Source organism: Nycticebus coucang, chromosome 24, assembly GCF_027406575.1.
Source record: "Nycticebus coucang isolate mNycCou1 chromosome 24, mNycCou1.pri, whole genome shotgun sequence".
In the NCBI taxonomy this organism is placed as follows: domain Eukaryota; kingdom Metazoa; phylum Chordata; class Mammalia; order Primates; family Lorisidae; genus Nycticebus; species Nycticebus coucang.
In genome coordinates, this window is record NC_069803.1 from 13,311,817 (window position 1) to 13,335,673 (window position 23,857).

The window sequence follows — 23,857 nt, forward strand, 5'->3', positions numbered from 1 at the left end:
AGCCCAAGAATTGAAGGGCATGTGTCAACATCCAAGAACAGACTTTGTAGTGCTGCTGGGCAGATAACATGGGCAGGGGGTTGCAAGGTCAATTGCTGGCAATATTTAAGAACTGTGTATAAAAAAATAAGAAAAACCAATGTTAGCCACAGAAAAAGAGCATATGAACATAATTTTTTAAAAAAGGATAAAACTGATGGTTTCTTCGAAAAAGTTAAACAGAATTATCAAAGAATCCAGGAATTCCACTTCTAGGTACATACTCCAAAGAGGTAATAGCAGGGACTCAAACAAACTTGAACACCAAGGTTCATAGCAGCATTATTCACAATGGACAAAAGGCGGAAACCACCCAGATGTCTATCAACAACCGAATGAGTTTTTAAAAAAGCGGTATATGCACCCAATGGAAGATCATTCAGCCCTGAGAAGAAATGACATTTTGATATACGCTGCAACATAGGTGAACCTCAGGAACATTATGTTGAGTATTGAAATAAAGTATCTTGAATGGCGAAATTTATAGATATAGAAAGTAGAGGGCGGTGCCTGTGGCTCAGTGAGTAGGGCACCAGCCCCATATACTGAGGGTGGCAGGTTCGAACTCGGCCCCGGCCATATTGCAACAACAACAACAACAAAAATAGCTGGGTGTTGTGGCGGGTGCCTGTAGTCCCAGTTATTTGGGAGGCTGAGGCAAGAGAATCACCTAAGCCCAAGAGCTGGAGGTTGCTGTGAGCTGTGACACCACAGCACTCTACAGAGGGCAACAAAGTGAGAGTCTGTCTCTTAAAAAAAAAAAGAAAGAAAGTAGAATGGAAGTTGCCATGGGCTGCAGGGAGGAGTAATGGGAAGTTACAGGCAGTCCCTCCCCAAGTTACAAACATCTGACTGACAGACAACTCACACTTATGAATGGGTGCTATGACAGTAAGTCCCTGAGTTACGGATGTTAGACTGATATACAATGTGCACTTACGAACAGAGGTTTTATGGGTAATAGGTAAATATACCTGTTCCAACTTGCACACAAATTCAATTTAAGAATAAACCTACTGAACTTACTTTGTCTGTAACCCAGGCACTGCTGATACTGTTCAACAGAGTTTCGGTTTAAGACGATACAGAAGTTTTGGAAATGAATAATGGTAATGGTTGCACTTACTGCCACTGAATCATCCACCAAAAATGGTCGAAATGATAAAGTTTATGTTATGTGTATTTTATGGCTAGTTTTTAGAAAGGATAAAACAAATAAGATTGGTTATAGACAGAAAAAGATGGGAGGACTGAGTTATAAGGTATAAGTTATGCCACCTCTGGTATGACAGGTACGTTACCCCTAAATTGTATATCATTGGTGACACCATATTGGTCCCTTCTATCTCCTCTTGGACTTCCTCCTAGAAACACAGAACACCCCCGTGGTGGTTTACAAGCTGCTTCCTGCCCGGGCAGCCTTGTGTCTTCATCTTCAGTACTGCAAGACTGTGGGGCTTCGGGCAGTGTTCTCTGCAGAGCTTCCTTGCCCCCATCTTAACGCTTGCTGTGTAACTATCCACAGTCTGGGATGACTGACGTGACAGAGAAAGAGGGTCATGTGTACACTGACTCACTGAGGACCAGGTCATGAGGTCCTTCCAGCCGCTTGCACTCTAACCTAAGTGGGTAAACCTACCTCCTATCTTCCCCTTTGAAAACACTAGGTGTTTTCAACTGATTTAATAGACCTTGTAGTTCAAGTTCTTGATTTGGGCTGAGAGCCTTTCTGTTCCTGACCTCTGGGACGGTTTGCCTGGCAGCATAAGGAGGCTGCCACTGCACACCACACTGTAGAGAGGCCAAGTTCTGTGCAGGAAATGGTAAGAAGTAAATGTGAACAGCAGGAAAGGTGAGAGAAAGCTCGCAGGGAGAAGGGGTGACTTTCCTGCTGGAGTTGTCACAGGCTTCACTGAGGCTGTCAGGTTTTGTCCTTGGAATGAAGGGGGCTGGCATGGAGAAAAAGCAAGGGGACTGAAGAGCGAGGGGTGGGGCAGCCCAGGACGGTGGCAAGCAGCCAGAAGAATCCAGGGGCCTTTCATGTTACATTGACAGATGAGAAAACACCTGGGCAGACACCTGTGCTAACAGCTGGGCCTGATGACTCGGGAACCCACCTGTGCTCTCCCATACGTCTGCAGCTTTGCCAAGTTCACCTCCGTGGAGAGAATGATATATATATATATAAAATGCAGCCTCACTGACATCTCCTAAAAAAATTGTCTAAGAGAAAGGGAATAATGTTTGTTGAAAAATGTTCCTGATGATTAATCCAGGTGTTAGTAACATTCCTGGTTACTAAGATGTGGGAAGCAAAGGTCACAACTGACCCAAAGTTCAGCTGCCAAATGGCTGATCTGGCATCAAAACCCACATCTGTCTGGCTATAAAGCCTGTGCCCTTTTTCAATGCAACACACTAAACCGAGGTCTGCAGAAGACAAAGCTCAGACTTAGGCCAGAGCATCCTGGATGATGGTCCTTGTAAAGGGACCTTGGTCACTTAGAAGAGAATATAAACCTCATCACTGTGTGACAGTGTGACAGAGAAGACATGACACTGTGAATCTGGGGAAGAAGGCAGAAAAATAGATTAGATGAAAGTGGAGCTGGCTGGGTGCTAATTAGTTAACCTCTAGTAAATGGGATAAATAGACGGATGTAATTGCCAGTTGCTTAAAAGGGACCCTAGGTGTTTCTTCCATGGGTAAATCCCTGTGAACTGTCATGCTAATTCCATCTGAAAAGGTAGAGAGAGAGATTATAGTTCCTTCCCACAAAAGAAAACAGCACATTTTGTATGCTGATTTTGGAAAGCCCCAATTTTCTTTTATATAAAGTAAAAAACTGGATTACATAAGTGAAATAAGTCAGGCACAGAGAGTTCAAGATCATATGTGAAAGCTTAAAAAAAAACTGAGCTCTCAATTCTAGAGAGTAGAATTGTGGTTATCAGAGGCTGGGAAGGAGAGGGAGGCAGGGGCTGGGGAGAGGTGGGCTAATGGGTATAAACTACAGCCAGATGGGAGGAGCATTCTAATATTCTATAGCCCCTAGGAAGAACACGGCTAACAAGAACTTATTGTATACTTTCAAAAAGAGAAGATTTTTAAATATTCCCAGCATAAAGAAATGAGAAATGTTTGAAGTGACAGATTTGCTAATTACCCTGATTTGATCACTCTGTGTCCCATATATATGTACAATTATTACAGGCCAACTAAAAAGAAAAAGGGAAAATTAGAAATTTAAGAACTGGATTATATAGATGAAATCACATTATGGAGACCCGAGCAGCTGATGTCACAGAGGAATAAAGGCTGCTCCGGGTGCCCGGGCAGGGGAGGCGGTGGCTCTTCAGGGGCCGTCTCAGAACGGCAGCCCACTGAGAAGTGTGGGGGACTGGGGAGGTCCTTCTAGTCCTCAACCCTGCTTCTCCTTTCATTTCTTCCAGGGCTAGTAATCTGAGTGTCCCATCTCGCTAGGAAGGGTGTTCATATCTGATGTTCAGAAAACCATATTTCAACTGAAATAAGTTGATCAAATTCATATACAATCAAAAATGTTTGCTTTTTGCTAAGGTAGTTCACTAAAGGTAGATTTTTTTCTTTTTTCTTTAGAAATTGTCGGCTTAGCTGGGCGAGGTGGCTCATACCTGTAATCATAGCACTCTGGGAGGCCGAGGCGGGTGGATTGCTTGAACTCACAAATTCAAGACCAGCCTGAGCAAAAAGTGAGACCCCATGTCTACTAAAAGTAGAAAAACTGAAGCAAGAAGATCACTTGAGTCCAAGAGTTGGAGGTTGCTGTGAGGGATGATGTCATGGCACTCAACCCAGGGTGACAGCTTGAGACTCTGTCTCAAAAAAAGGAAAAAAAAAATTGTTGGCTCTTGGCCTCTTCCTTATGTCTACCTGAAAATTCGCAAGTAGGGACTTCCGGGTTTCTAAAAGACCTACAGAATTTCTAAAGCCATTGATTAGCTTGAAGGGACCTGTCGGTCACCCAGCCAAAGCTCAAGCTGAAAGCTCTGGCACCTATCTTTGCACTGCACGGCATGTGGTCAAGTTGTGGATGTGACTATAATAAGAATTCACTGATCATTACACAAAAACCCATCAATGAGGCCAAGACGTGGACGTGAAAAACAACTAACTTGAACAGCAGGACACACACGCCTGTGTTTACTGGGCACATGTCCAGGACCCTCTGTGGCACTCATATGGAGACACCAGTGGATGATGATGACCTGAGCTCTGGTGACAAACAGGTGGCATGACAGAGATCTCCTATTAACTTTGTTGCCTTTACCGTTTCACCAGTAAAGAACCAACACCCCAAAGTCCCAGATTTTCTCTGATAGATCACAGGTCATCTTATTGTTTTTCATAAAAGAAATATGAATAAACATATAAGTCAATGGGATAATATGTTTACTCCTTACTAAGACTTTTTGGGTAAGAAATTTCCCAAGTCCCAAAGAAATCTTTTCTGACTACATACTCCAATATTTGGTTTGGAAATATGTTTCTTGTCAGATCCTTAGAAAGGTGGCTTAGACATTTTGTTGTCAAAAAAAAAAAGAGTAAATAATAATTACATTATTTTCCCTACTTTTAGAGATGGTAAAAGTTAAGACATAGAACAAATGACTTACTTAAAAACGACAATGAAAGTTACAGTCAGGCCCATACCTAGGTCATCTTGCAACTAGGTTGGCTACCGTCCATGGCACAGATTTTCCGCAGAGCCTTTGCATCATCTTGGCTTCCTAGTAGTTTCGGACCAATCGCTCATCTATTTTTAGCAGGCAAACCCACTGGGGAAGAGAGATGCTAACAATTGAAAGGAAAAGAATACAAGGCACAAGGGCAGAATGAATGTCAGAGGTGAGATAACAGTTAAAAAAATAAAAAGGATCCACAAGAGAAGTCAAGGCCAACATTTCAAGGCCAACATTTAAGTAAATGAAATGCACTTTATTCATGAGGGCCTTTCTTGAATTTCCCTAATCCAACAACATAGTTTGATCCTGTTCTTTTCTGAATCTTCCTAACACTTTGTTCATCTCTAATAACATTTATTAGACCCTGTTCTATAGCAACGTACAGGACCAGTCACACCCTGACTAGACACATGAGATTGCAAACTCTTCGAAGGCACAGTTAGGGTTTTGGATAACTTTGTTTCTCTGGCTGAGTTTTAATGTGTTTGTTGAATGCATGTATAAATAATAAGAAAATATGTACAACTAGAGTGACCAGAAAAAGCTAAGCCCATGTTTATCTCTTATTTAAAGCAGCTTTTGTTTCCAAAATGTTTGTTTTTGAAAACCTGAAAAAGTTTTATACCAATGCTTGGGCCATTAACACTCACCTAAACAAATAAAAACTATGAACTTTGTTCCCCATGACTTTATATTCTAAAGGAGGGACAGGGAGGAGCTAGAGATTGTGCTTTACCCTGTAGCATTTTAGCAGGCATGGCTTTAGGAAGGGTGAGAGAAGGCTGGTGAAGCTGTTCTTGGAGCTGACAAGGTCTCTCCTGCTCAGAATCATGCTGGGTGGGAAACAGATCAGACCTGAGGAAAGGTCCTGCCCAAACTCTTCAATCTGCAGGTGAAGAAATTGAGGTCAAGGGAGACTGTATTGCCCAAGGCCACCAACCAAGATGGTGGCGTAGCCTAAATTGCGTGGTGGTTTTCAGAAAAGTAGTATGCAAAGCAATGCATTAAAACCTTTCTGCAGAGACCTTGGGCTAGAAACCTAGCCTTTGAAATCATGACTAAGTGCTACAGAAAATAGCACCTAAAAAATAAATGGAGGCTACTGAACATACCAGTGACAAAGTTAGGACTTAAAAAACAAACCTTCAGTCTGTGTTTGAGGTTTCTGGGGGATGTTCATTCTAGATGTTGAAGACTTGCCATTGCGTGTAATTATGGACTTAATGGGCAGAGGACAGACATTTCTCAATTTCTTTAGTAAATGTTGCCTAATAACACACAGCACTGACACAGACTGTCCTGCTTTGAGAAGCCTGAGATGACTTCCCAGTTCTTTCCAACATTCTCACTACTGAAACCTAGCCAACAGTTCCAGGCAAGACGGATCATTCCTATTCCATTGGGAGTAATAAGCAAGGCCCCCTCTTCACCCAGGAAAGGAAAATCCTAAGGTCTTTTCTTCTCAGCACCACCTTGATTAATTCATTAACGATTTTTCAGGCAAGTTTTATTCAGGCACTTGGGGACAGGGCAATGAGTCAGAGGTTGGCATCAAAACCAGAATAGAAGCCATAACTCTCTCTGGACTTTAAATTCCCAGATCACACAACTTCCTAATTGGAAAGAAATTTTCTTAAACAAGAGCAGGGAGTTTGGGGGAGCCTGACAGTGACTAAGTTTAGTCTATGGACTGTCTGATAAGGGGAAGCGGGATTTACATGTCACAGTGATTTTTTTAAAGTTATTTTCACTCAAGGTTTAACTGCTGTATATAAACAAAATACCTATCCTTGTTGGGTAATCACACCCCAATTCCTGCAGATATGCCTTAGTTAATTAAATTAACTCTGAAATGACGTTCACGCAATGTCTTCCCCTCCAAATGCCTCTGTTTTCACTAAGGTTGGCTTATTGAGATGCCATTTCACTGGTTCCTGTGTAAACCGACTGTGTTTGCCACCCACAGCCCAGAGACCAATTGGAGACAAGTTTTATCATAATCTCTGCAGTGGGTATGGCGGTAGCTCTCGCATCGTATTCATTTAACTCTGAACCAGATGACCCACAAATTTAACAATTAAAAATGTACTTGTATCTAGGGTGATAACATAATATTTGGTTAACTACAATACGCTAATTTAAGTGTCCTTTGCTGAAATTCACATAACTGAAGGCTAATTCCTGGGTCGGGGCAGGGGATTTTTAAAATTAGTTTTGTTCAAACATCAGGTCTATGCATTCGGAATTCAAGTCGCTTTTGGCTTCAATACATTAGCTCTGGAGCTGCGGGAGTTTGGGGGCCTCCAGGGAGCAGGAGCGCCGGGTCTGGAGCGCACACGTGCACACCCTCGCAGGGGCCCTCCCACGTCCCCTTCTGTGTGAATTGCTGTGGGATTTACCGGCTTCGCCAGCACAGATTACTGTCAGGTGCAGAAAAGAAGCCTCTTTGTTCCGTGGGCATCTTCCTCCCCCCGGATTTGACTGTTATTTATCGCCCACGTGAGCGCCAGGCGCGGGTCGCGCGGGAGGGAAGACTCCTCCAGCGCCGGGGAGACAAAGGCTGTGTAGAGCTAGGCCAGGGCGGTCCAGGGATCAGCTCCCGCTACACGCGTGAAATTGGCTTGGTTGTGGCTCCACCTGAGAGGCTCTTTCAAGAAATGTCCTGGCCAAGTCTATTTAAAAGGAATTGGTATTTCCTTGTGCCGGGAAAGCTCCAGCCCTGGGTCCTGGCAGCGGTCGGGTTTCTGAGCTTCTGCAGAGCAAAAGCGGATCAGCCTGGCACTATCCGGGCATAGAGGGCTCCCTGGACTGGGCGCGCCCCTGTATGTTAGCGTCCAGCGAGTCGCTACGCAGTCTCCCAGCCACCTCAGCAGAATGCGAAACTGGCCTCAGGCTTCTTTTGCTCTCCCCACTGGAGGGGTCACCCCGCGTGCCTTTGATTGCTAACCTGCTTGCGGTGCCCGGCTCGCAAGGCCTCGGCATCGGCGACCTCGATCAGTCCACGAACGTGACCTCTTCCACAGCTGAGATTACTAGGGACAGAAAGCGCCTTAGGCGCAAAATCTAAGAGGGAAGGGAGTGCAAAAAGTCAGTAATCAAAATACCTTAATGCAATGCTTTTAAAATAAAAACATAATGCAAAAGTCTACGATGAATAGATTACATGTTAAATAGGGACAAGCTCAATGCAGTGCCGTAGTGAGCTATTTTGGAGCCTGATCCCACAGGAACGATCCCTTTGGGCACGCGGTGCCCACAGCCCACCGAACCAGGGCTCTGGTGTGGGGGATTCTGCGCGCAGGGGGAAGCCAGCGCCGGTCCAAGATCTCGGAAGTGGAGGCCCCGCCGAGCCCGGATCCGGGAGTGCAAGGATGGCCTGGGGGCGGGAGAAGAGGGCTCCCGGGCGCCGCTCTGCCCGGAACAAAGGCAGAGGGGGAAAAAGTGGGGAGCGCTGAGCTGGGGCGGGAGGGACCTGGTCGTTCAGCAGCCCTCCCTGCCTCTGTCGAGCTTCGGTGAGCGACCTGCAATGGAATATTCGATCCCGCTGCCGCCAAGAGCGAGAGCGAGTCCCGTAGTTCCCTCGCTCTTCGACTAATTCACACTAACAAGACTTGGCAAGATGTCGGGCGAATAATTTTTGGCTCTGTGAGGTCCCCACCGCGCGCGTGCACAAACTTCCAGCCAAAAGCTGCCTCTGGGAAATTAAATGCATGAGACAAGCGGTGGGGGGCGGAATGCTAAGTGACCTGGAAAGCGGGATGCAAGGAAAACCTGAGTCGGCTCCAGAGATTACCAAGTCCTTTCAAAAGGTCACTCTTCGTGGGTACAGTTTCCAGGGTCTAGCTCTGAACCAAATGTGACCCTGTCATTTCCCAAGAAGACAATTCACAAGTAAGCACGATGGAGTGAAGACTTTCCTCAAAGCGGAAAACAGCGTCTCTTCCCCCACCAGGGTTAAATAAACATCTTTTAGGAAGCGTGGCCCAGAGTACAGCCAGCTTTCCCCCACAGGAACAACATTCCTGCAATTCATGCCTCCCTCTGGTCGTAAAACAACAAACCCCGCACCTCACCCCTATTACCGGGCTTGGGCGGGAGCACTTTCTCTTTTATCTTCTAAATTGGGGTTTGCCCACATTCCTCGGGAAGCTATAAAGCTCGTTTAATGGCTTGGGATGAAAATTGATCGCATTGATGCGTAAGCCAACGTCTGAGAAATCTGGTTTTTAAGAAACGACTGTCCGGACCTAACGCGCTCGGGAAGTCTAGGGCTAGAGGTTCCAGCCCCGCCCGGTGGGCAGCGGTGCGGCGTTCCCTCCCCACGCGGGTACCCGGGAGAGCCCTGCGAGACTGTTGAGCCGGGACGCGCGAAGGCGCCCCGGGGTAAGACAGAGTCCTGGCCTCCGCGAGGCCGGCTTCTCGGCCGAGTCTGGCCGCGGGCCGCACAGCTCCCGGCAGCGGCCAGAAGGCGCGTGGCGCAGGCCCCAGCGGCGGACGGACGGCGAGAGGTGCCGCCGCGCTCCATTCACAAAGTCCGGCGCAGCCGCTCGGCGGCTGGTCGCAGGCCGCCTCCCTCTTCCTCTCCGGCTCGGTTTTATGAATGGGCCTAGCGTTGAGCACCCGGCGCCCTGTTTACTCCGCTTTTTGTGACGTCCAGATCCCGTGACACTGGGCGCGAGCAGCGGCGCTCCATTCAAGCTCCCGGGCGGGGGCGGGGCGCAGCGCGGGGGGCGGGGAGGGCGCGGGGCCGGGAATGGAAAGAGGCGGGGCCTGGTAGGGTAGTACCGACCCCCCTCCCGAGGGAGCGCGTTGAAGCATTAATAAATCTGTAAGCCGAGGAGGGAACTAAGGCTGAGGCAGAGCGCGCAGCTCCGGCGGTGCGTGGAGATCGGTCGCGCCGGCGCCAGTGGCAGCAGTAGCGGCACAACCGGCCAACACTAGAGGCCACCACGGACGGGAGATCGTGGTCCTCTCCCGTAAACACACTCGCCTCCTCCACCGCCTCCCCCTCCGCGCTGCGCGCCCTCCTGCTTGGCGCCCAAGGCCGCTCCGACTGCTATGTGACCGCCAGGCTGCGGAAGAAAGGGAGACCAGGCTCGCTCCGGGAGCACCTGGGGCCAAGTTTGCGGCCACTTCTGCAGGCGCTCCCTCTTAGCTTCTCCCGCCCGTTCTTGCAGCCTAGCTAGCCAGAGCGCCCTTCGCTTTCTCGCGCGCCTAGTTAGCCTCAGGTCCCGGCGACCATGGTGACGATGGAGGAGCTGCGGGAGATGGACTGCAGTGTGCTCAAAAGGCTGATGAACCGGGACGAGAGCGGCGGCAGCGCGGGCGGCAGCGGCGGCCACGGCACTCTGGGGCTACTGAGTGGTGGCAAGTGTCTGCTGCTGGACTGCAGACCGTTCCTGGCGCACAGCGCGGGCTACATCCGAGGCTCGGTCAACGTGCGCTGCAACACCATCGTGCGACGGCGGGCCAAGGGCTCGGTGAGCCTGGAGCAGATCCTGCCCGCCGAGGAGGAGGTGCGCGCCCGCCTGCGCTCTGGCCTCTACTCGGCGGTCATCGTTTACGACGAGCGCAGTCCGCGCGCCGAGAGCCTCCGCGAGGACAGCACAGTGTCGCTGGTGGTACAGGCGCTGCGCCGAAACGCCGAGCGCACCGATATCTGCCTGCTCAAAGGTAAACTAGGGCTCCGGCAGCCAGCCGGAGGGTGGGCGTTGAGGGGGCTGGGCGGCCTGTGCCTTTTTGGCTTGGGAAGGAGTACTCGGAGTGGAATCCCCGCGCGCCCCTTTGTGAGTGTTGGTCGGCACAGGTTTGAAAGGGTTTTTTGCGAGCTCCAAGTCCTCCTCGGAGACAGTGCGAGAGCGTTCACCCCGTCACCCGCAATCCCGCAGGGTCGTAGCCATTCCGCGTTTATTTACACTCACTAACGGTCCTGTCTGCAAAGGTGAGTCCGCTACTCTGCATGGCCGGTCTTCTAGTCCCAGGAAGTGCCCCGAAGTACCACCGGGCAGGTGGGGACGAGATAAGTCTGTTGGTTTGGCCGGCCAGGGCCCTACACTGAGTCCGACTGGGAGAACCCGAGAGGTGGGGAAGAGGTGAAGGGAGGGGGGGCACCGAGGTGAAATCGGCCCTACTGTTGGTCTGAAAACAAGACCTTGGTAACGTAGACGGGGAGGATAGGGTTGCACACATTGTGTGCCGCGATCTCTATCTCGTCTGCTGCGGTTCCGAGCTCCTGCTGGAAGGTGGCCAGTCCACCAACGCGGGCTAACGCCGGCTCCGGGAGCCGGAGCCTGGGAGGCCTGGGAGTCCGGGGACGCCGGGCGGAACTGTGCCTTTGCCGCCGGCACATCTTGGCCGCCGGGACTGACCTTTTGTTCAGAACCGATTTCCGACTATCCGGTGGTGGCGTGTGCCTGATTTAAGGGAACGCTGGCGAAACTCGGCGACTCGGGTGTCTTTTCACATTTGAAAGTCGGAAACCCCGAAAGGACCGCGTGGTCTCCGAGTCACCGGAGGAAGCTCGCGCCCGCCGCACCTGCTGGGCCGGGTCTGCAGCCTCCCCGGGGCCGGGAGCAGTCAGGGCGCTTGGGGTTGGGGCGCCCCCTGCCGTGCTGCTCCCCACCCCCATCGGCGGCGCAGTTTAGCGCGTTCTTCGGCGCGGGTCGGGTCCCAGCTTCCGAACCCCGGAGGCGTTTCCTACTCCCGTCCCATCAAAGGACAGCCTCTGTCCCCGAGGGCGCCCCTAGCCCTCCTCCCAACTTTCCTCTCCTGACCTGTCCGCTGGAGAGGAAGAGAGCTGGAGGGGGCGGAAACCTCCCTCCGCCACCCCTTCCAAAAAGCACAACAAAAATGGCTAAGTGCTGGCGAGCCCGGTTTGTCCCCGCCGCACAGCGGGGGGCTTTGTTCTCGGCAGTTGTTTCCTGCCCATTTGACCCGTCAGCTGCTGGGGACGTGCTGCTGGTGCCCTCTGGTTGAACTGCTAAGGCGATTTTGCGGATTTTTCTTTTATTTTCCGTGAGGGCCGCCTTTTACACCTCTAGTTGAGCCCGGGCCTCCTCCCTTGTCGCCAAAGAGCTCTAAGAGAAAATGCCGGGAAGGAGCTTGTCCCGGAAGGCCTGACCCCGAGCTGTGCCAGCGGCGCGCAGGGAAGGGCCGGCGTCTCCTGCCCTGGGCACCGAGGGGTGCCGGGTCCTGCGTAGACCACGAGGTTGGGAGACTAGGCTATTGTTTGATCTTGTCGGCACTGATGGGAGAGATGAGAGAAATTCCCCGGGGACGCAAGTCCCTCGGAGGGGCCCGGGCTGGCCGGAGTGTCTTGCGTACCGCGCTGCCTGCAAGTCCCCCCCACCCCCCGATTCCGACTGCGAGCGCGCGCCTTCCTTCGCGGGCCTCTGAATCCAGGACGGCGGTAGGGCTCGAGCCCACGTGGAGGCTGAGTTTGTTTTGTTTTCTTTTCCTTCCTGGGAGAAATCCGGAGTGGACCGCCTTAGAGCGGCAGCTCCGGGACCTGAGCACTTAGGCTTCCCCGGAGCTCGGAGCTTAAGCCCAGTCTTGGGGAGGGAGGCGTTATTTTTAAGGTTTACCCTTCAGGGCTTTTGGCACCATCCTGCGCCTTCTAAAGCTTTTCTGGCGTAACCCAGAGCCGCTGACAAGCCTCTCAGCGATGGAGTTTCCAGGCAAGGGAAATGCCTGGATAGGACAGACTACCTCTGGGGAAGATGACAGTCCTTTGGTGGGGGGCAAGGGCCTGGCCAACGGAAAGGGGGCGTACTAAGGGCTGTTCCTTCCCCAGGCACAAACTGCCTCTTGTTGTCTGCCCCGTGCGGGCAGGGGGCACCATCCTGTGTCTCAAAGATGGATCGTCTCTAAGCCTGGACCCAGGGTTTAGCTTCTGTTTCTCCAGAAACAACCCCCTACCACCACCTCCTGTCCCCAATAGCCACTTCAGCTGCATCTCTTCACAAACACCAGGAGCTGCCCTTGGAAGCAAGCGCCTAAAGGCGGTGCGGGGATCTTCCGCGCACTCTCTCGGTGGTTAACATCTGCCTGGTCAACTGGGCGGTATTGTGTTCAGCTTAGCTGATCTTGACGTATGCGCTAGGCAGAGGCCATCTTCCCCCTGTTAGTTCTCTAATGAAATGTCATCCTAGAGAGGACAGAAAAAATATCTGCTCCTACAGCCCTGGGGAAGGCGCCGCCGTCTGGAACAGGAAAAGTGTCTCCTAAATCCCCAGAGACACCTCCCTTCCATGCCCAGAAGCCAGGGCAGCCCAAGGAATGTGCTTTCACGCAAGGGGGCTGTGGAATAAGGATCTAAAGGGGAATATTTAGAAGCAAAGGAAGATAAATTCGCCCCTTAGATTATCTTTCATAAATGCCTGAATTAAGGCATTTGGTTCCCACCGGAATTGTTCATTTTATTTTCCACCATGAGGGTCTTTATTTCATGTGCGCTGGTGCATGTGGGTAAGCAGTGGGCTGGACAGGAGGCTGTCCGAAGGCCTAATGGTTGGTATCTGCCACCCTGGGGGAGGAAGACTGGGCAGTAAAAACAGCAGGATATTTTCAGAAGTGGCATTGTCTTTCCCAGACAAAGCTATCTAATTCTACTACTTAGTTGCATTAAAAATTCAGTCTATTTATGCTACACTGAATATGTGACTTGGTGCAGGTAGTTACTACCAAATATCAGAATCGAAAATTCATAAAGACAGGAATAAACTTAGACCAAACACTGCTACCTGAACTCTGCGTTTCCTAATATTACCCAAGATTTGCTAAAGGCTATCACTAAAATCCTATACTATTTTAGTCTTTTTGCTAGTAAAAGCTTCCCAATGGGGTAATTTTTTTAAAAGCTCATTTAGTTTAAAATTCTGTAAGGCATTGTTAGGGTCAGTTTAGAAATTTCAGGTTTCAGATTTTATCACAGTACACACACCTCTTTGAAACCCCTGTCTGTCTTCTTTTAAAATCCTTGGAGTAGAGGTTTAGGCTTCCCTGGTTGTTAGAGACAAACAAAAAAAGCATTTTCTTACCCTAATAGAAGTCATTCTTTATGTCCAATATCCCCAAATAAATCAATCTGCTACACAAAAGATTTCAGGTATAAGGATGTGATCTTTTTTTTTGTCCTTCTGTCTAAAATTTGCCTCAGTTCATTCTTATTCAAGTCCTGCTCTAAAGGTTGTCCTGGAACAGTTTAAGAAATTGGAAGGATCACCTAGACATTCTGATTTCTCCCTCCAGGTTGCAACTCGAAGTACTCTGCAGTACTCAATAGCCAAGGGCTTGACTGTCACCTCTGATGTCACCCTTCCTGTAGAAAACAGCTGGTAAGGCCAGTGGGGACTTGTCTGCTTGTCATCTCCTGACCCCCATCTTTGCCTTCTCATTATCTGTGGTTCCCCAGTTCAGTGGCATTAAACAGCATAGCCCTGGGGAGTGCCAACATTGCACACCTTTTCCACCCAATAGGACAATAACTAGCTTTTCAGTTTGCAAATGTAACATAATGCCAATGGCAGTTAAAGATTAGAATTACTAAATGGTAGCCCTTAAAGATAATTTCCAACCTCTATTGTAATTCATTAAATAATTACAATGAATGAAGCAAACTTAACTGCCCTTGGCATCATTTAAATTGCATGTTTCCAGCCCACAAAAGTAACTGAAGACTGGGGGCAAAGGTAAGTTGAGAATGTGAACTTGATCCCCAGTGAGGCCGTAACAGTTTCCGTGGGCTTGTCCCAGATACTTAGAGGTGAGGTGGGTTGCACCTACTAAAAGGGGCTGCACCCACAGAAACTGAAGGAGAAAGGGTGGCCATTTTAAGTAGCCAAGACATTCTTCTGAAAAATTAGAACATCTGAAACCAGAGAGCTGGTTTCCTTCATGGGAGGCTGTTGCTGGCTCACAAAGAGGAAGCATGACAGGAAGAAAAGTTCACTCTCCAGCGGAAGCCAGTTTGCTGAACGTAGCAAATCTCACAGAAGGACTGGGAGGGGCTGCAAATCAAATCTAGCCCCCAGCTTTGTGTTAGGTGTCAGCCAGCTGGCAGGAAGGTACAGGTGTCTCTACATGCAGAGCCCTAAAGTGAGAAGCTTGGTTAGATAGATTTTAAATACTGCTCAGCATTTACATGAATGCTTAGTAAGTCAGCACTCACATAAAATGAAGTTCCCAAAGACCTTCAGACAACCCCAGGCTCTCTTGCTGGGCAAGGGCAAGGCCATGAGCCCTGTCTGGGAACAGGTGCTATTCTGAGTGTTGAAAGGGGAATGGTGGAAAGTGGCAGCCCCACAAAGATGCGTGATGACAGTCATCATCTAGTGATAGTCTTCCCATCACAGATGCATTAAGAGTCCTATTATGATGATATAATCAGCACTATATCACTGTACCCTTTGTAAAGTACTTACACATACATTATCTCCCTGGGGTGGGGGGTGTGGTGACAAGCTTGTGACCAGAGGTCATTATTTCCATTAAACTTTGAAAATTGCCTCCTTGCTCTGCCCGCAGAGTTAAACAGTAGATGGATTGATTCCACAAGTAAAGTTGGTGAAAATTGTACTTTTCCCCTAGACTTTCAAGTTTGAAAATTAATATGAGAAAACGAGAGCTTTAAGAATGGGAAATAGATTCTTAAATAAGGACATGCGAAAAACAGGTTAAAATTTGTAAGGAATATCTTATGGAATTGTGTTCAATAGGATGTTTAAGAAATTCAATTCATACATTCAGCAGGACATAGGAAAAACAGGTCGACATTCGTTGGCATATATGTTAGGAAATTTTATTTAGAAAATAGAAATGTAGATTTCAGGCAACTGTTGCACGGGAGCTGGCAAAACTAGGCAATAAGTGGATCCTGGTTTCTTAGAATCAGAGAATATTAGAATCGGAGTTCTTAAATTTTGAGGGTGCGGATAAAAGAGGGCTTAGGAAAGAATGTTCTTGCCACAGTTAGAGCTGAGTCTTTCACCTGCCGCTGGTGCCACCTGTTTCCCTTGCAGGGGGTAGAAACCCAATTCCTTCATATGCAATAGGATGGAGCTTTTCCTTTCGTGAATTTTGGATAAAACTTGGTGATCTAAAACTACTTCTTGGCAAAGAGCTGTGATTATGGGACTTGCACCCAGTTGGGGAAGGTAAGAGGGACTGAGGGGAAGAAGTGTTAGAATAGTCTTTTCTGCACCCACAGTAAGACATACATTTTAATTTACATCACGGCCCAGGGGAGGCGGCTAGCACACCTGAAACAAAAGTTCATGAAATGGTACCCTCTTCAAATGCAATGCATTCCACCAATTCCTCTTCTACTATATTCTATTTTTTGAAAAAATGCTGGTCATTCATGATTTGTTCATGGCAGCCTGTATAGAAAATCATGGGATAGAAGCAGAGTTTGGTGAAATGTCAGGATTAGTTCTGCTTTTGCATGAAAAATTCATCTTTACCAGACAAAACCAACAGTGCCCCCAGGGGAAAGAAGAGCCACCAGGAAGGGGTGAAAAGCAGAGATGGCCAAGCTGGAATGAAAGTAAGGTTAGACGGCTGGCTTTGGGGCCACCAGGCTAAGAGCTGACCCTGCCCTCTGCCGTGTGTGCCTGTTTCCTATTCTGTAAAATGGGAGTAATCATGCTTTCCACAGGGGCTGGTTGGACACAGATGTGGAAAGAGGCTGGTACAAAGTAAGCATTCCTTCTCACAGGGGCTATAATTTAATATCTGTCTGATACCCAGACACCATTTTCGGTGGTGTGAACTTGGGTGGTTTCTTCCACCTGGTGGACAGACTCTGATTTGCAGACATCCTTGTGCGTGACCTTGACAATATCCTGCAGGGCATGTTGGTCTCATTGATGGTCCTGGCCTGAGGGCAGCTCAGGGCCCACTAGAAGGAAATCCCACTGTCAGTAGTGAAATTCTTCCAGTCGCCCATCCCTTAAATTCATCTTCAGTTTGTAACTTTATGCTTGATTCCGCTATAGGGAAGTGACTTTTCAGTAATCATTTTTCTGCTCCAATCTAATGGTGTCTGTTCCAAACAGTGGGTGTCTCTCTATTATGATCAGCCTGGGGGAGAAGGACAAGTGGCCCCTGCAAACCTGCTCTAGCCTGTCCTCCACTTTCTGGGCCACTTGGGTCCTCCCCACTCAGCTGCCTGTCCTTCCTGCCACACCATGCCAAGGTCAGCAGCTGCCTCCAGGTCCACCAAGAGGTTTCTGCTGAGCCAGCAGCAGGACTGGGAAGGGAGGGTAGAAAATGCCAGGTGTTACCTGCCCGTCCTCTCTGTCTTCTCTATCGGGTCTCGAGCCCAAGAAAGTATTGTCATTACCCAGCCCACTTGCTCCTCTTTGGTCTTTGGGAACCTTCGAAGGCATCGCTGGATGCAGGCTCCAAGAAGGGCCAGTTTCGCCGTGTGTTGCCTGGTGACAGGCGTGGAGCCCTGGCTGCAGGAATTAGTCCTCCAAGGACTCTGGGCAGGGAACTTTTCACCATCACCGCGCACAGGCACCACCTGAATCTTACCTTTCTTTTTAAAAACATGCTTTGATTGCTCAAATTACGTAACAAATAAGGGTCATTTTGTTAAACGCTTCCAGATCCTGTGGAAGTGCTCGATGCGTGAAGGCTTTTGTTCAGCACCCACTTGGTACGACTATGGTTTGTTAATCTGTGCGGTTCTCCTTCCATTTTCTCCCAGGAAGAGCTCTGACCCATGCACACATGGCAGAGGCCTGCCAGGGCCTCCAGCTTCGGACATTTGCTGACTCCTCTTACCCTGAACGATCACTGCATTTTGGGCCGCAGTGCTGGCAGCCTTATAAGGACAGGGGGCAGGGAATGGGGGCTACCATGGGAAGGAAGGGGTGCTCCTCTGATGTGGCCCCTAAAGCCACCAGCACATGTGAAGCTGTCAGCACTGGCCCCACCGGCAGGTTTTCCATCCAAGGAGGCTGTGGTCACTGTGACTCAGCAGGAATGAGTGCCTGTGACCAGAGAGAGATCCATTTATATCCTCAGAGAGGGAGTGGAGGGGAACAGAGAGGCCTCCGATCAGAGAGGAAAAAATGTATGCCCTGTTTCTGCAAGCCTTCTGATGTGTCAGAGAACCATTTTCCTTCCTCTCAGAAGCAGTAGGAAGCAGTTTTTAGGGTTGGGAATTGGGGCAAGTAATTGACTAACCATCACATGTCTGCACATTGGAAGATTCCTGTGAATGGCTCTAGGGGGATAGTAACCCTGTGTCACAGTCATCATTCAAGATGACTACATTCAAGACCACCGGTCAACTTGTCATTTTCATCAGGTGAATGGGTCCATTAGGTTGGTTGTTCTGGAACACGCAGACCCTACTGAATTAAGATAATCCACTTTTGGTCCTACCGAAGTTGCAAAATAAAAAATAAAGCGGGGCCAAACATTGTCCATACTGTAGGTTGGAAGCTGCCCATGAAGCAGAGTCCCAGAGATCATAGGAAAGTCTGTGTCTAACCCTCCTTCACCCCACCTACCTCACCCCCTGCTCTGGCTAACGCTCACACTGTCCCAGAAAATAATAAATTCCTTGTGATTGTTATTATTTAAAAGATCTCCCATTTCCGGAAGGTGATGCCACAGATAACCCTTCCAGGGCTTACCGACTCTTGTGTCAGGAAATCCTACCTTACCCCAAACCTGTATGTAGCAAGAGGGATTTATTTAGGTTTAAGCCCATTTCCTCTTGTTTTGTCCCCTTGTTGATGGAACAGCTGTTCATGAGGCCACACAACCAGCATCTGTTCCTGCTGCTGAGATCCACAAGGGCTGATGCCAGGGTCACTTTTTCCTCCCCAAAGGAAGGGCTGGAATTGGGAGAGGGGGGCTGTCCCCTCTTTCACCGAGTTTCTCTAGAAAGAGTCCCTTCTGCATACCCCTGCACATCTTCCTGTGTGTATCTTTATCTCAAACCAGTCTTCCTGAAGGTGTTGGCATCTTCGCTGCAGGAACTTGAGCTCTGCAGCCGCCGCAAGCGGCTCGATGGCCGTCATTTCTGTTCCCACAGCTCCCCCTGGTGGTCAGTGCCGCGCCAGCCCGCTCGCACCTTCCCTAAAGCGCTCTTGAGTCTGGCAGGAGCCAAGTTCCTTCCCTGCCTTAGGGACCCCATTAACCCTAACTTCTTGCTCCTTGACAGGTGGCTACGAAAGGTTTTCCACTGAGTACCCAGAATTCTGTTCCAAAACCAAGGCCCTAGCAGCCATCCCACCGCCGGTGCCCCCCAGCGCCACGGAGCCTTTGGACTTGGGCTGCGGCTCCTGCGGGACCCCACTGCACGACCAGGTAGACCCCGCGCACAGCCCTGGGCATCTGTGCTGGCAGGTTGTGGGCATCAGGGGCCTCTGAATTCAATGTTACGGGGTTTTTTCTTAGGCTTTGAAGGCAGAACCTCAATTTGGGGGAAATGTGGTAACCCTGAGTGTTAAGATGGGGTGATAAATAGGGCCCACTCATCCCCTGGAATTCTTCTCTTTCCTCTCCTTTCCGCCCCCCTGAAGACAGAAATGTAGAGATAGGACTCCCCAGTTTAGCCTGTAGAGGTTTGTGTGGCCCGGAGGAGGCCTGCATGATGCCCGGGGAAACCAGTGCAGGAAGCTGAGATCACCCCTTTCCCAGGGAGTGGGTCGTGGAACACATCCCTGGACCCCAACCATCAGGCCGCCCCTCACCACCAGCCAGTTAGCCAGTTGCAAATGCTACATGGATGTAGCCACCACCACATCCCTCTGAGAAAAGTGCCTAGATGCAGGCGTCCTCAAAACTTTTTAAACAGGAGGCCAATTCACTGTCCCTCAGACTGTTGGAGGGCCGGACCATAGTTTAAACAAAAAAACTATGAACTAATTCCTATGCACACTGCACATATCTTATTTTGAAGTAAAAAAACAAAACGGGAACAAATACAATCACACCGCCTCATGTGGGCCGCGGGCCGCAGTCTGAGGACCCCTGGTAGAGCCACGGCCTTTCTTAGGAGCCCACCCCCTCCATCCCTTCCATCAGTGTGGGGGTGGAGCACGCCTCTATTCTCTGCATGGCTGGTCTTAAACTTAAGCCAGTATATAGCCTCAGTTTGCCATCAAGATGGCATCTGTTTCTCTCTTTTTTTTTTTTTTTTTGAGACAGTCTCACTTGGTCACCCTTAGTAAAATGCCATGGCATCACAGCTCATAGCAACCCCAGACTCTTTGGTTCAAATGATCCTCTTGCTTCAGCCTCCCAAGTAGCTGGGACTACAGGCATCTGCCACAACACCTGGCTACTTTTTGGAGATGGGGGTCTTGCTCTGGCTCAAGCTGGTCTCAAACCTGTGAGCTTAGGCAATCCACCTGCCTGGGCCTCCCAAGTGCTGGAATTATAGGTGTGAGTCACCGCGCCCAGCCCGATGGCACCTGTTTCTAATGGGCTAAATTAAGGTGTGTCCAATCCAACAGGTGCCTACACCACACAGCAATGGCTCATGGCTGGCTGGTGTGAACCCTCCATGTGGCAGACCTTGTGCTGCTTCCTCCACCGGGGAGGCAGACTGCTGGGGCCAGGGCTGGGAGGTACCCATGAGGCTTCCCTTGCCTAGGAGCAGACAGCAAAGGCTGGAGAAGTCCATGGGTTCCATTGCCCCTCTCCAGGAGGCCAAGGGAGAAGCCCAGAGGGCAGTGCCCAGCAGGCGTCTTTCCTAGGACCTGGAAGTACCTGTCCCTCCCACCCCAGGCTTCCCTCCTTGTCCCCACACCTTAGCTTTTTGCTGGTGGCCTCAGGCTCATGTTGTTTGGGGGCCGTTGTTCTCTTTTCTGGTGCAGGGGGGTCCTGTGGAGATCCTCCCCTTCCTCTACCTCGGCAGTGCCTACCACGCTGCGCGAAGAGACATGCTGGACGCCTTGGGCATCACTGCCCTGCTGAATGTCTCCTCGGACTGCCCCAACCACTTTGAAGGGCACTATCAGTACAAGTGCATCCCGGTGGAAGACAACCACAAGGCCGACATCAGCTCCTGGTTCATGGAAGCCATCGAGTACATCGGTAGGCTGGCCCTGGCCTTGGGCTCCTGGGTCCGAGGGCTGGTATAGGGAAAGAGTGGGGAGGACACTGTACCCTTGTCCTCAGTTGGAAGACCTGTTCCTGGGATGTTGGGTTGGCTGGGAGTGCGAAGGTGACCACCTCTACACTGAGCTTAGCTTGCAGAGCCAGTGGCCTTTCCATGGTCTCTGATGTTCAAATCATAAGACTTCTTGGATGGGCAGGACGACAAAGGGAGAATTAGGTCATGGTTTTGTTTCTGTAAATGGAAAGCCTTTAATGTATGGTGGGATTCAACTGGAAGACTCCAAAGGAGTAGAATTGCAGAGTCCCTTCCATGTGGATTTTTCTTAGCTCCCCTCCCAGCCTAACTTGGCCATCCCTGAGTAGGAATGCTGTCCCCCCATCCCCTTCCCTGCCCTGGTACTGGTGCCACCTGGCGAGGGAGGAAGGGCTGTGCAGGAACACTGACGTGTGGCCCTCTCTGCCCCAGATGCAGTGAAGGACTGCCGCGGGCGGGTGCTGGTGCACTGCCAGGCGGGCATCTCGCGCTCGGCCACCATCTGCCTGGCCTACCTGATGATGAAGAAGCGGGTGAGGCTGGAGGAGGCCTTTGAATTCGTGAAGCAGCGCCGCAGCATCATCTCACCCAACTTCAGCTTCATGGGGCAGCTGCTGCAGTTTGAGTCCCAGGTGCTGGCCACGTCCTGTGCCGCAGAGGCCGCCAGCCCCTCAGGCCCTCTGCGGGAGCGTGGCAAGGCCACCCCGACCCCCACGTCACAGTTCGTCTTCAGCTTCCCCGTCTCTGTGGGCGTGCACTCGGCCCCCAGCAGCCTGCCCTACTTGCACAGCCCCATCACCACCTCCCCCAGCTGTTAGAGGCACCCAGGACCCCCCCAAACCGGAGTTGGCTCCCAGCAAGTTTGGGGCGACTGTGTGCAGGCAGCCAGTGGGGACTGACCAGCTGGGGGCAGGCGACCAAGCTCCTTCCCTGTGCATTTCTCCTGGGCCAACCCCGGGGCCAGCCAGGCAATAAGGACTCTGAATCCACATAAAAAGCAAACAAACAAAATACTCCAACCTAGAGCAATAATGGCTGTCTCCGCAGCCGGGGAAGACCTTGGTTTGGTTTCTGTGTCAGTTTTGCTTTTCCGATAGAAATTTCTTACCTCATTTTTTTAAGGCTTGAAGTTAGGAAACCCACAGATCCTGGCAAATGTGCCCAACCAATTTTATTAAGGGGGGAGGGAGGGCGGGTGGGAAAAGATAAGAAGAAAACAAGTTTGCCAGAAGTGCCTGGTCTGTGTGCGTGTCCCTTCCTCGTCATCGTCGTCGTCATTTGTTGTAGTTACAGGAGTTTTGTTTTTTAAAAGAAATCTTCGAGGACATGGTTTTCATTTCTGAGTCTCCCATGGGTGAATAATTATGCTTAATAATAAATAAAGGTATTTATTAAGAATTTCTTTGGAGTATGTAAGTACAAGGAGTCTCGTGACAGTGAACTTTAGAATATATTCATGTTGATGTCCAACAGCACAGCACAACAGCATGCAAACGTCAGAATGGTTAGGAAGCAAATGTCTTGTAGGAGTGTACAAGGCAGCATGGTAATCAACTTGGATTTGTTGCCACTGAAAAGCAGGCAGGATGAGTGGGAGGAGAAAGAAAGAGAAGAATGACTTTTTAATTACTTTTCAAGCTGATTGCTGGGCAGGTACATCACCAAAGCAATTTTAACCACAAGGCAACCTGTTCTCTCCAATGATCAGTTTGGTGTTTGGAGCATCTTTCTCCCAAGATCTGCCTAAGACTTGTCTATCATCTGTGATAAATGCCATATCTTAATAAGGTGCTCCTGGAAAATTGGGTGCTGTTCAGATTTTCCTACAGCGAACCATTTGGCGAGGCCATCAGGGGAACCAGATAACTAGAGGTATACCCGAGATGAATCTTTTTGTGAGTTGAAGCCCCATCTTTTTCTCTTTTGCATAAATCAACAATTTTGATTTTAGGGGCTTTACTTGAAATGAATATGCCAGCAGATTCTTGCAATTCCCTGGTTAGGTGAATATTTTTAAAGGCCCTCTTTTGAATAAGGGGAGAAGTAGACACCACATTTCAGAATTGTGGGCACACGACCGCCATTTTGAATCCTTGGGCCTTTCCAAATGGTGGAATGGCTTTAGAAAGAAGAGGCTATGTTTTTGTGAGGGAGGAGGGTGGGGAGAGGGAGGAGGGAACAAGGTCCGTGTCATTTCATTTGTAGTATTGTGGAACAGTGCTGTCATGGAGTGCCAGATTAGCGGTGATTGCAGACTTGTCCAGGTTTTCTTTTGTTCTTGTTTTTTGCCCTTAGAGAGTCTAGATCTAAACACATTCTTGCTAACCCATAAATAATGTTAAGCCTCAGTGTCCAATCGTGTTGGAATGCTTTCTCATCAGTATCCCAGACAGTTTGGTTACCTTTCCTTCTGTGAACTATCAACCTGTGTCCTCATGGTTGGGCCAGACTTTGTCAGGCCCTCCCTTTGGTTGAGGCCAGAGTTCCTGTTGCCTGTTTTGAAGAAAAAAACAGAAGCTCCCTGCTTCCTTGAAGAACTGCTTAGCTGAAAAGTTGAGGGTGAGGCATGGAAAGGTTGAGTTCCCAGACTAGGGATGCATTTAGGCAATTGGACATCCCTGTTTTTCCCTTGATTCTTGGAAGTCAAGTGGGGTTCTGTAGCTGAAACAGCCCCGGGTTCTAGCAGCAAGAGGGCGCAAGTGAAGGGGCTACTTGAGCAGGGAGGGAAGGGAATTGTGGAACAGATGTGCTTTTTGTAGAGTAAGTGTTCATTTGCCAAAACTGTCCTGCTTTCCCAGATTGGATTCCAGCCCCATAGAGAGTCGGAACTCAGGACTGCCCCAAGATACATCTTTTCCCCACTTTCCGATTTAAGTCTTTTGTCACCACATCAAACAGCTGTGTACAAAGCCATTTTCTTTGTACTTGATGACATGAGTCCCCAAACTCTTAGAAATAAAACAGGACATTGGC

The 23,857-nt window shown here is 49.6% G+C and overlaps 1 protein-coding gene across 1 annotated transcript; it reads left to right on the forward strand.

The window, feature by feature from the left end:
- The first annotated feature begins 9,604 nt into the window (after positions 1–9,604).
- Positions 9,605–22,199, forward strand: DUSP4 (dual specificity phosphatase 4). The gene is made up of 4 exons (XM_053578666.1): positions 9,605–10,437; positions 18,947–19,092; positions 20,607–20,826; positions 21,317–22,199. The coding sequence occupies exons 1-4, from the start codon at positions 10,005–10,007 to the stop codon at positions 21,700–21,702; spliced, it is 1,185 nt and encodes a 394-aa protein (XP_053434641.1). The 5' UTR covers positions 9,605–10,004; the 3' UTR covers positions 21,703–22,199.
- The last annotated feature ends 1,658 nt before the right edge of the window (positions 22,200–23,857 follow it).